The 13,515-nt window shown below is 42.2% G+C and overlaps 1 protein-coding gene across 1 annotated transcript; it reads right to left on the reverse strand.

The window, feature by feature from the left end:
• Positions 1-920: 920 nt before the first annotated feature.
• Positions 921-13,474, reverse strand: MGST1 (microsomal glutathione S-transferase 1). The gene is made up of 4 exons (XM_038413570.2): positions 13,321-13,474; positions 5,931-6,078; positions 4,686-4,780; positions 921-1,558 (listed from the first exon to the last, which is right to left on the reverse strand). Exons 2-4 carry the CDS (start codon positions 6,054-6,056, stop codon positions 1,312-1,314), a joined length of 468 nt encoding a protein of 155 aa, XP_038269498.1. The 5' UTR covers positions 6,057-6,078; positions 13,321-13,474; the 3' UTR covers positions 921-1,311.
• Between the last annotated feature and the right edge of the window lie 41 nt (positions 13,475-13,515).

The following is a 13,515-nucleotide window of genomic DNA, read 5'->3' on the forward strand; positions in this document are numbered from 1 at the left end:
GAGGGAAAATAGCAGTCTCTGGAAAGGGGAAGCAGAGAGAGTTCTCAGGACACTGCCTAAACTGCCTTTCAACACGGCTCAGCTCTAGTGGGACAGAGACCACATTTTGGGGTAAAGCCACAGCAAGATTGACTAATGTAACTATTAAAGAGGCAGTTACATAGTAGACATTGGCTTCATTCATACTCATTCTTGGTAATCACCTATGCACCACACACTGTAGGTTAAAAAAAGTAGCCATTTCTTCAAACACATCTGAATGTGAACCCGGTGATCTTATTTGAATAAGACCTACAGAAACAGACATGAAAGATTCAAGCACTGCTTTGGTATCGTATGAAACATTTGTGACATTCATACATTCAGATTATCATCATCAGCAAGTTTAAGCTTTACTCTGCACTTTCAGAGCAAGATCTTCCATTACTGATCTATTTTTGAAACACACCACAACATATGCATTCAATAGATAGCCACCTATGTATTCTCTGGGAATACACATAAGCAATAATCTAGCTCCTTCTCTTATGTGGATCTCTCCCATCATTAAGACCCTCCTTAAAAGGGCTGCTACACAGCCATAAATCTGGAGTAACTCCAAAAAGTTAATTCAAATTTTCACCTGTGTAACAAAACAGGACCTAGCCCAGAAAAAACATATATACACAATATATTAAATATGCTATTAGCCTGAGAAAATTGATCTGCTGGAATTTCATTGTTTTAATCCCATACTGGATTACACCAATACCAATTTCATCAAAAATTCTTTATAAGGCCTGGCATTACTTGCTATATCTTATTATTAAGGTAAACATTCCCCAAAGAACTCTGTGATTTGAATCTCTCTCTGATTCATTGTGACATCCTATTTGCTGGCTGCAGTTAGAGAGTCAAAACAAAAACAAAAATTCAAACACTTTTTTTTTTTTTTACTTGTCTTTATTGATTTAGGTTTCGGCGATACAGCCCAAAAGAGTGCATCTGTAGAAAATCACCACACGTTATCAATACAGCACTGTCATATTTTCAGAATCTTAAGCCTTCAACAAATCACAGAGAGAACATTCAAACTAATGTTTTTTGGCAAAGCAGACTGAATAGAGAGGACATGAGGAGGGAATTTTTTTGCTTTGAAGAGAAACATTTCAAACAGGAATGAAGAGCCTCTTTGTTAAAAATGCAGCCCTAGCCACCATGTAAAAATTGTTACAAAAATTAGACAGTTTGTTTAAGACAGCCATGTTTCATCTAATGCACTGTTGGAAACTTCATGTGGAATGTCGAGGGGCTGATGAGGCCGTGTTCTAGTTACAGGTACAATCCAGTTGTCAGCAGCCTGTATGCCATTGAGATACTAACTGCATACCCAGCTGCCCAAGACAAGCCTCTGCAGGGCTGGGGGAGAGGTGTCAAATACGCGATAGTGTGAAAGATTCTAGCCCCAACGAAGATCCTGAAATGCAGCAAAGCTGTGGACAGAGCGGGGCCACTCAGGGCATAGAGCAGACCAATGCCAATAAATGGGACAATGTTTTCAAGGTCGTTCAGGTGGCCTCTGGGGAAAGAAAGTTGTTGTACAGTGTTACACTTTGCAGAATAAAGCACCGGTTTAAAAAAAGACTTAGAAAGTTTTACTACACCTTCAAAGCAGGGCTAACAATTAAGGACCACACTAACACACATTTATCTTTACGTACATGCATAGTCTCAGCAAAGTTAATATGAACAACTTATTTTCTACTGTTGCATGTCCCTCAATTCCCTTCCTTTCCCCCTTGGCTTTTATTTTGTATTTTAAATTTTATAACTGTCTGGAGTGCAATTGAGGTACAATTTAACTGAAAAGCAGTCCAAAATATTAAAGCTGTATTGGATAGTCGGTCTAACGATTTCTTTAGAAAGTACTTTAATAGCCATCTTGCAGAACATTCTTTTTTGAGCACTCTGACCTAATGAGTGTCCTGTTTGTTCCTCTTCTCCAATGCTAGGCCACACCATTTTCAGCTATTGTTATTTTGATGCCATAAATCAAATTATTTGAAATGGGCCCCAACCAAAACCCCACATCTGAAAATGCTCTTCTATACCTGCCCTTAGAACTCTTCCTCTCGTTCGACAACTATGGGAAAATTTAATTCAAACAAGAGCCTTGCTGTTTGGCACTACCACTAATAATTTTAGGTTTCCCTGCTAGCCAGTAACAGATTAGGAACTGTTTGCATTGCTTTTTATCCTAAAAGCAGAAACACACTCAAAATATGCATTAAACATAGAAATGTCATTAGGTCTCTTCTTATACTAATAAATCCAACTAAAGCTAAATCACTCTTACAGTATGCTTCATTCTTCAGTTGTCATGAAGTTTGCAAAAGAAAAAACCCATAATAACTGTCTGCCAAGAGCATATAAAGTTAACCACGGTTGTAAAAAGAATGTGCGTTGCAATGTTAATTGAGTAAGTTAACCTGGCGTGAGTTAACTGTTCTGTGGAAGCACCAACACTGGAATCAATGGCCAGGGCCATAACCAGGGTGGTGCAAACGGGGCAGCCACCCACGGTGGAAAAATAATGGAGGGGGAACAGTAGGGGGCATAAATATGCTTGCTCACCCCAGGTGCTAAAATACCTAGTTACGGCTCTGTCTATGGCTTCGGGGGAGGGGGGCGCATAGGACAGAATCGTAACACTGATTTGTGTGTGTAATTCTAATAGGTTGTTTGTTGTTGTTTTTTTAAAAAAACAGTGTATCCTACATGGACAATTTACTATGGTAGTAAAGTTAATATTCTACCTTCACATGGCCCTTTTCATCTTTTTGAAGCTATACACATACAGGAATGACTTCTCACTGATATGCAGCCACTTTTGTGACCATCACCTCCAAGTGGACACCTAGCAAACAACTCTACGCACAACAGAGGGGGAACTTTTGGCCAGTGTCCTCAGGGAAAATCCCCAGGCTTATAAATAATTGCCCTGGATGCTTTGGTGGCCACTCAGAACAGACTTCAGGGAACTACAGTAGATTCCACGTATTAAAAATCCCTCCATTGCCAGGAAAAAATTGCTACCATCCAGCAGGTGCTAATAAGCAGTCTGCGAGGCTGCAGCGAGAGAAGGTATGCTGGGACATGCCTTTCCTGGCTGCAGCCCTGCAGTGGTAAGGAGGAAGGCTGCAGCCCCGATGCCAGGGCTTTCTACATAGAGCAGGAGCGATGGGGCCACACCGTACTTCTCCCTGTGTTCTCTAGTCATCAGGGAGTCACAGCACTTCCTTCCCTGCGTGCAGTTCCCCAGGAGCTGGGACAACTGAGCACTGACCACAAGTTTGCAGGGCTGAAGTGAGGGAAGTTGTCCCAGCACTTCCTTTCTTGGCTGTTGCCTCACAAACCTGCCCTCAGCTGGGGGCTTTCTTCCCAAAAGAGTTGGTAGTAAGCCAGTGCCAATATCCAAATCCCATTCACAGCGATGTTAATGGGATGGAATTGGTTCCCAGCAATATGTTGCCATTAACCCGAAATTGCTAATATCAGGATAAGTGGAATCCTCTCTAAATAAATATACCTTTGCAAGGATGCATTTGATTCCTAGTGATGGTTCCAACGAGTCTTTTTGCTTACGTTAAAAGAGTCTTCCCCATCCCTGACATTTAGTAGCTTGCTCCCCAGCGGTGGGAATAAAGACATAACTTCATATTAAAGCCATTAGGAGAAGGAGTTGTGGGCCATGTTTATTAGCCGTTTTTATATTGATAAAATCCCTGTTGCTTTAATTTTTTTTTTTTTACTATACCACATAAGCCACTAGTCTTCATGAAAGCCGAATGAAATGAAAAATTTCCTTTTTCGGGGGGACAGCAGGGGGATTAGCAATGGTTCGTCAAAAATATCTGTAAGTAATATTTTTGTGAGAATATAGAGGAATGTCACCGCGAACTAAATAAAAGCAAAAAGAAGTTTCAAAGCAATATTCAGCCCCTAGAGAAAGACTCAGGGCAGAATGGAAACACTCTTAAATTCTAATACATTGCTAAGTGACACATTGGTTTTTTTTTTTTTTAAAAAAAAAGGTAGACTATAGGACCCCAAGACTGATCCATCTTCCTCTATAACTAGTGCAAGGGTAGGTAACCTATGGATTCCATTATGCAAAGAAAGAAGAGGCCTCAACTCCCACTCAGTATAACACCTCGCCGGGTGGGGCACTGTGTTACTATCTTGAATTCCATGATTTTAATAGGTAATACACCTATTCCTCTTGCCCACAATTTCCTTTGCATTACAGCAAGAGTAGAAAGGAAAGGTCAGAAATCACAGCTGTTCCTGTGTAAGTTGCACAAGATGCATATTTATACTTACTATAACCCACTGAAGTTCAGTCCAGTTTTTAAGCTTGGTTTACAATCCCACCTCCCCAGTCACACACACATTGGATATTGTTCAGGATCAGGTTTTCATCCACAGTCAGGGCCCTTTCCCACCCAGGTAGTTAATTTTATTTATTTATTCATATATTATTTAATGTATATGCTGATCAGATGGTGTTCTTTTTAGACTCTTGTTCCATTAGATTACCACATAAAAAAAACAAAAAATATATATGGGACCTAGAGAGAATGGGCTGTAAATAATTCTATAAAATAGCTTTATTCTGCTAGATAAATAGACTTCTGTGGTATTACCTGCGCACACGTTCAACGTCTGGGTCAGTCCGCAGGAACTTCTTAGCATTCTCACCTTTGCCAAACATTCCTGTATCTTCCGGGTTACCAAAGGCCTGTTCAAACAAACATACACCCCAACCAAATGCATTAGAAGAAATGCAGCTCTTCTTGCTACGGCATAAAACCTTCCTGCAGCTTGGTGTAAGTGTTCTCTTAAAGAACGTCCCTAATGTCCCAGTAATCCTAACTGACGTTATATACGTGCACCAAAGCCTTTTAAAATGCCAAACCTGAAAAATCAGGCTTCGTCTACATAACAGCTTTTGTACTAGTATAACTACATGAGTGAGGGGGTAGGGTTTTTTTTTCTCCTACGTAGTTATAATGCTACATGCCCTAGCGTAGAAGCAGATATACTGGTAAAAATGGTGCCTTATACCAGTACAGCGTATTCCCATTTGGGAATAGTCAGATCTGTGTCCACACGAGTAGAGCTGTACTGCTCTAACTATACCAGTACAGTATAGCTTAAAGTGATACAATTTGTGTGTGTGGATGAGGCCTCAGGTACAGTGAGGGCTGGAGGAGAGCAGAAGCTGACTGAAACTCAACCTTGCCAAGATAGAAGTGATGCTGATTGGTCTGGGAAGCCATCTAGAAGAGATGGTAGGTATAATTGCTGCCAGCTTGCTTGCTTTCTTCCCTCGGATTCCCATGTGGCAGCAGTAGCCAGGTGGGCTTCTCCCCTCCCATCAGCCTTTAACTATTTAGGAGGCTGTTACCTCTCCTCTCAGATAATTATATAGTCTTTTGTTACTTCCAGACTGAATACTGCAAAACACACAGCTTGGAAAGATGTGTATTTCCTCCCCACCCTCAATTATTCTTTGGTTAGCTTGACACAAAAATCACACATCATCTCCCTTATAAGGTGTGTGCTCAAGATACAGCCTGTTCTGGGCAACGAGAGAGAATCCACCAGTGAGAAAGGATTTCTATACAGAAGAATGGAATAGTTTCAGGAGCAGAGAGATATAGTAACTCAAATGTGTCTGTAAAAGAGATTGCCTTGTAATTACAGTGGTAGGCATTTTCCATTAGTGACATTAACTGAAGCAGCACCAGACTAAGGAAAGTAACTGAATATTATTAGAATAATAATAAAAAAAAAATCAATATTTAAAGCAGAAAAGGGAAGAGATACTTTTGAATTTTAATGTAAATCTCAACCGGTTCTGCCACATTACATTCCTGATTTTTTACCTTTCTTGTCATTCTGAAGTATGCTGTTATAACACTCATTAGCATCATTTTTAAAAGGACAATGGTTGTATAGGTAGCATAAGCCAGGAACACCTCGCTGTCAATTAGCTGGGAAAGTTCAGCCATTTCTGCGTATCTCACTGAAGACCTACAAGAGAAAATTTAGGCCAAGAGTGTAACAAATAGAAGTATGATGATACATTCACTAGAACAGCTTTCCTTAGCAGCGCTGTAGCGACGCCATAATTGAGGCTGAGACTTAATACCTATACACCAAATCCCTCTATCTTCATTAGGCTGTAACTCTAAAAAGTCCTCTTGGTGCCCTACAGTTCTCCTTTTCAAGGACTTGTTCATTGAGGCATGAAAATATACAGCCAAAACATTTAACAACCAACCACAAAAATAAAAACAGTTTCATTACAGAACGTAATACACCTTCAGTCATCAGCATTATAAACATAGTCAAGACTTTCCCCTGGGCATGAAGTTAGACTGACATCTTCAATGTCTTTTCCCTAACAAGTTCGGTGGGTGTGATGAGACAGTCCTAAGTTTATCTTTCCACTTAATATCATAAAATGGAGTTTTATTACTAGAGGGATAATTAAAGTTGCATGCACTTGAGCCTGCTCAGGATATAGATATGGGTTATCAAAAGTCTCCACCAGACCATCACTGGAAGAAAAAAGACAGGAGAAGAAATGTATCTAATCAGTCTTGTTTTCATTAAGAACACACCGTAGAGACTTAGGTCTACTTGGATCAGAGGCCCCGAAGAACACTGCTATGAGTTGTAAGAAGTTGTGTTGGGGATTCAGTAGGTGGTACTTGAATCAGAACAAAACAGATACCCCAACATAGCATTACAGGGCACTGTAGTGGCAGATAGGGACTAAGGCACTCTCTTACAGAAGTTATATAGTATTAAGTTCTAACAACTTCTTGTCAGAGATTCCATGCTATTTTGTGTGTTTAAATTTTAAGAGTAGGAGTGGTAAACTAAGTATCCCAGGCAAAAATCAAAACTATATCAAAGCTATTTTATATTTTCTGGTGGAATATTTGAAACTTTAGCCACTTTTTCTGTTTTGTCCACAAATAGGATGACTGAACTTATTTGTTATTCAAGATTATTCACCAAACAATTACTGAAAATAAATCAAAATATGCTGGTTAGCTATGACTGGTTACATGGTGCTGTCTGCTGCCTGACTGGGTGAGTGTAACTTTTATTGCATGATATTTCTGGAACAAGTTCTTACATTCATAAGTTCAAAATATGCTTCCCAAAAACACTCATTTACAACTTGTTTTTCCCATAAATAGCCACAGGATCATAAAAATGGCTGTACAGGGTCAGACCAATGGTCTATATAACCCAGTGAGGGGTGCCAGATGCTTAAGAGGGAATGAACAGAACAGGGCAATTATTGAGTGACCCATCCCCCTGTTGACCACTCCCAGGTTTTGGCAGTCAGATGTTTAGGGATACCCAGAGCATGGGGTTGCATTCCTGACTATCTTGACCAATAGCCATTGATGGACCTATCCTCCATGAACTTACCTAATTCTTTTTTTGAACACAGTTACACTTTTGGCCTTTACAACGACCCTGGCAACGAATTCCACAGGCCGACTATGCACTGTGTGAAGCAGTACTTTCTTATGTTGGTTTGAATCTGCTGTCTACAAACTTCATTGGGTTCTTGTGTTCTGTGAAGGGGTAAGCAACACTTTCCTATTCACTTTCTCCACATCATTCATGGCTGTATAGACCTCTATCACAGCCCATCTCTTTTCTAAGATGAACAGTCCAAATCTTTTTAATCTCTTCCTCGTATGTTTCATACCTGTAATCATTCTTGTTGGCCTTCTCTGTACCTTTTCCAACTCTAATATATCTTTTTTTGAGATGGGGAACCAGAACTGCAAGCAGTATTCAAGTTGTGGGTGTATCATAGCTATATATACACAATGCAACATCATCATATTATCTGTTTTATTATTTATCCCTTTCCAAATTGGTCTTAACATTCTGTTTACAGCATTGTTGTAGCCATGTAAGTATCTTATTGGACCAATTTCTATTGGTGAAAGAGACAAGCTTTGAAGCTACAGAGAGCTCTTTTCCAGGTCTGGGCATTCTGTAGCTTTGCTGACTGGGGCTGCACATTGAGCCGATATTTTAAGTAAACTTGCTTGCTAGTATAGTCATTACATTACAAAAAGCAAAAGTAAAAAGAGTGTGAACACCGGAAGACAAGACCTAAAGGAAGACTAAGAGGGGACATAACAGTCTTCAAATATGTGAAAGGTCATTACAAAGAGGACAGTGATCAATCGTTCTCCATGTCCACTGAAGGCAGGACGAGAAGTAATTAGCATATTTTGCAGCAAGGAAATGTAGGTTAAACACCAGGAAAAACTATAAGGTTAGTGAAGTACTAGAACAGGTTAGCCGAGGGAGTTTGTGAAATCCCCATAACTGGAGATTTTAAAGAACAGGTTAGACAGACACTTGTCCGGGATGGTCTAAGTATATTTAATCCTGCCTCAGATGGGTGGGATGGACTAGATGACCTCTTGAGATTCCTTCCAGCCCTGCATTTCTGTGATTCTATTTATTTAAAAAAAAAAAAAAAAAAAAAAAAAAAGCAGCACTGAACAACTTCCTCCCCCCACAAAAAGAGAACCTCAGTCTTTGGTATAAGAAGCAGGGTGCTAACCCATTCCTCCCCACTCTGCTTTGTTGGTGACCTTTAAGTGTGAGCAGGGAAGGCATGTATAACTGCCAATACACTCTTAAAACACTTATACATACAAATTAACATTTATACTAAAAAAAACAAAACAAAAAAGAAAAGGAGTACTTGTGTCACCTTAGAGACTAACAAAGTATTTGTGCTTTTAGTGAGTCATTGTCTTGTGTATTTGTCTGTCTCTCTCTCTCACACACACACACACACACACACACACACACACTCACTCACTCTCCCTTCCCCTCCCCACACATAAATTGCTTGTACCCTGTTAAGAAAAGCAGCATTAGTTTTGGTATTTTTTGTTTTTCTAAATTGTTTAGGAATCAGAACCGGATACAGGGCACATGATGGTAGCCAGAAATAGGTCTCTTCTGGGTTGAAGAATTATTTTATTTTTACTTAAAAGTATCAGCAACATATTAGATGTATTAGGATGATATTTATATAATAGACATGAGTATCTCATTTTTTGCAATAAAGCTATTCACATATTTGAGTGAATTATCAGTATTTGAAGGTAACTACTTCATTTCCATCTGCTCAGGGACACGCTGACCCTGCTTTGTAATCAAAACAAAATTTGCGTAAGTATTTTACCCCTTTAGAAAGAATTTTTAAGAACCAGGTTTTACCACCGTTTGCAGGAAAAGAATACACTGAAAAAAAAAGTTGGTTAATGAGAAAAGAATAGGCAACTGTTCATTCTTTCCCCAAGGCTTTTTAAAGGAGTTCCAAGGAGATTGCTCTCAACAGCATAATGCTCTGGAGAGTATGGAACATTATGTCAGAACTATAAGTTACATAAAATAATCAAGATTAACTAAAACATTTGTATTGCTGTACTGCCTAGGCTCCTCGGATGAGGTTGAGGCCCCATTGTGCTAGACACTGTACAAGTATTCTGCAAAAGACTGTCCTTGCCCCAAAGAATAATTTGAAGAGTTATTTTGCTTAAGGTTTTCTGTTCATAAGTCACAAGAGCAAAGTCAGGTGGCTTATAATATCAGGAGGATCCTTGATGGACCTATAGCCCCTAACCAAAAACAAAAACAAAACAAAAACAAAAAACCCACCACCACCAAAAGCCTACATTAAGGCCACTATTATTTGGGTTGCAAAGTTATGCACTTGAAAGTTAGTAAAGGTTTAATTTGTAGTTGCCCATGCAGCCATAATTCTGACCCCTCATGGAACCAACCTATGCATTGAAGGAGGCAAGGGTCCTGTAGAAAAAATAGTATGTGATAATGTAATTAAAGACTTTATCAGCATATACACACACCAGGGGGGTCAAAGTAAGGTTGCTGGGGCAACTGTAAATCTGGCATTTCCTAACTTTCAATTATTATTTTTAGCAAGCTCTTTTGTAGGTGATTTTGCAGCATTGGTCTTTATTTTTACAAAAGAGAGAAAAAGTTCTATTATACATAACCATCTTGGCTTGAACCTTCAGCATTGCAGCATGGACTGCTTCTACTTGAACGACAGGACTGCATTAGCTAGAAGCAGAAGACTGTTGTTATCCCCAATTTTATGGGACATGAGCAGCTGTGTCCACAGGCTAGTCGGTGGATGGGGAGAGCCAGATCAGCCAGTGTCTGTCCATTGTCCCACACATTCATTAGGTGGTGGTAGGGCCTCTACACCATACGGTGCTCCCAGATCGGGGCACAGATCACTGGGGCCAAGTGCTAGGTCTGGAGGTGAAGGAGCCAAACCCACTCCAGCGCCCTTTCCCCAACACACCACTATAGCAGCTCTCAGATGTGCCCAGTACAATGTAGCATGCTCGCAATAGTCTCCTGAGAAAGCGTTGATGAGAGAAAGGAAATAGTAATTCTTTAACCATTTGTCTCTCTGCAAAGATTAACAGAATTTCATGGGACTGTAAAAAAGAGAAAAATGAAAAAGGGCACTTCTGGAGCCTGTTGAATATCCAAGGCCTGTTGCAAACAACAGAGGTATGACAGTTTCTCAAAGAAAGGGTCATAATAGTCCTAACTATAGGAATCACAATCAGTGCTCATTATAACATTGTATTCACCTATTTTCCCTATATGTGAAAACTGGTCTCAGACGCTCCAAGTGTCTATTAAGCCTTGTCTTCATGGGGCAGTTGGGAAGGACGGAAGGAAAGGTGAATTCTTATGCATTAAAATCCTAGTGAAGACAAGGCAGTTTGCAATTTTCACGTGTTATCAGATCCAGGAAAACACTATGGAGGAGCTTAGGGTTTACCTTGACCTGCTAACTTATGGTAAAACTCCAATTGCCTTGTCTTTACTAGGATTTTAATGCTTTTAATACTAGGATTTTAACCTTTTTTCCTTACTGTGGACATAACCTTAGGGTACGTCTACACTGTGATAGAAGACTCACAGCACAGCCATCGCCAGCTCATGTCAGCTGACTCCGGGTCACAGGGCTTGAGCTGCAAAGTAGATGTTCAGGCTTGGACTGGAGCCTGGGTTCTCAGACCTTCCCCCTTTATGGGATCTCAGAGCGCAGGCTCCAGGCCGAACATTTACCCTGCAGTTTTATAGTCCCGCAGCCCGAGCCCAAGTGAGCCAACATGGGCCAGTGGCAGGTGTTTTAATCGCAGTGTAGATATACCCTAAGAATTAGTTGGATTCCACAAAGCTCTTAGATTCCATGTGCCCGTTACTAAGAGTGTGCAAATGAGAAGATCTCAGAGATCTTTTCCACGCTGGGAGCAGAACCATGCTAACTCATGCCAGTCCATCAACTGAAGAGGGGCAGCATGCTGAGATCCAGGGCTCTCAGTTCCCCACCAGGAACCCAGCTGCCCTCCTCCCACCCCCCCGGCCGCGGCTCTTGCTTTCCTGTTCCCCATGGGGAGCAAGGGGCAGCCACCTGGCTTCTTGCTTCCCTGAGCAGGGAGCCAGGGGCAGCCAGCTCTACCTGCCTGGCTTTCTTGTCAGTTTCAGGGCTTTAGCATGAAGCTGTAACTACACAGACACAGCACTGCAATAACTAAACTGACATAAGCCCTACACCCCTCGTGGAGGTAGAGTTACTATGTTGGTGTAATAGGGCATTTACATCGGTGGAAGCAACGCTGTAGTGTGTATACTAAGCCAGTTAAATCCATGTAAACTGTGTCACATACATCAGGCCCAAATTGCACTAGTTTAACTACGTGTGCTTTTACAGATCGTTTAGTTAAATTAGGGCAAAACCACAGTGTGGACACATTTAAACTGGTTTAAAACTGGCTAAGATCAATTGTTCTTGACTGAATAAAGAATCAGTTAAAACTAGATTGAGATAAACACATTTAAATTGATTGAAGAGTCTCTGCATGCGGGTTTTATACCTAAATCAATTTCAAAAACATTTTAACATGTAATATCAACATGGCCTCAGCAGGTTAAGAGCAGTGGTTCCCCACCACTTTCCCCTCTTGCACACATGGATAAAGATCTTGTGGCCCCCCTCAACCCCACAGTTCCTCATACCACCTATTTTGATTCTTAATCTTTTTTCATTCTTTAGACCCGCAAAAAGGACTTTGCATACCTCACTACAATTACCATCTGAAGTGGGCTGTAGCTCACAAAAGCTTATGCTCTAATAAATTTGTTAGTCTCTAAGGTGCCACAGGTCCTCCTTTTCATCTGGCTAAGGAACGCCACAACTCTAGCAGGATACTCCTGCTCCGACATGTGCCTCTTATCTCCAAACGCCCCAGTGCACTTGCCCAGGGCCTTGCCAGGGCCATGACTCTGCAATTTCATACTAATGATCTTTATCAGCCTTTTCCTTGCATCACCCCTGTACACAATGGGCATAAGGATAGGTCAGTTTACCCACCTTCATGCTGGCTTGGTTGATTTTTTTTTAAACACACAATTCATTCGTTTATGGCAAAAAGCACCGAGAAGCATTACTGCCTTACCCTGCCTCTTGACACCATTCCAGGCACTGAGCTCGCCCTCAGGTCAAAGTTTTACACGCAATTACACTAACTTTCAAAGTTAGTTTCATTCATTCCGGGGCGGGGCAACGACTCCTCGCGGGAGGCTTTTGTTTTGTTTTGTTTTAAAGTCATTTAAATCAGCTGGGGCCCCTGTTTATTCCAGGGCTGAATATTTGGAAGCAGCTTGCGGACTCCTTAACAACATTTACCGCTTTACCCGGACAACCCTCGGTGGGTTGTTTTGTTTTGAAATATACAAACGCGAGCCCCAGCCCGGCAAATGCCGAGGGAAGGGAGCCATGTCGCCCACGCAAAACTGCCTCATTAAAACGCTCGGACACACGGGGGGGGGGGTTTCTTCGGCCACTGGAGGAGTCCCCCCCCCTCTCCATTTGCTCGCCAGTGCGTGCGCAGGGCGATCCCGCGTTTCCTGGCAGTCGCGGGAATAGCAGCAGCACCCGCGAAGAAAGCAGCAGCCTGGGTTGCCCAACGCTGAGCCACCCGCACGGGTCAGGGATCGCGGCTCGCCGGCCCCTTCCCTTACAAGCCCCAGCCCCGATCGCGCCCGATCCCGGCCCTGGCTCGGGGGAGGTCGCGCCCTGGGGGCGCAGGTCGGGGGAGGGCGGGTTGCTGGGCTTCCCGGGAGCCCCCCGCCTCTGCCCGGGGCTCCCCCGACGCGACGCACCTGGCTTCCGCGCGGCTGTCCTGGCGAAAGGTTCACACGCGCCCGCCCCGCCGGGCCTCCTCCTCGGCACGCCCCTGGCTGAGCTCCCCTCCCCGCCTGCCTTGGGCCCTTCGCTGCCGCTCACTTTCCTCGGGCCGCTCCCTTCTTGGCCGCCTCCGTTCCCGCCCCGCAATCTGCTCTGCTCTGCTCTTCCCC

Source organism: Dermochelys coriacea, chromosome 1 (assembly GCF_009764565.3).
Source record: "Dermochelys coriacea isolate rDerCor1 chromosome 1, rDerCor1.pri.v4, whole genome shotgun sequence".
Taxonomy (NCBI): Eukaryota; Metazoa; Chordata; order Testudines; family Dermochelyidae; genus Dermochelys; species Dermochelys coriacea.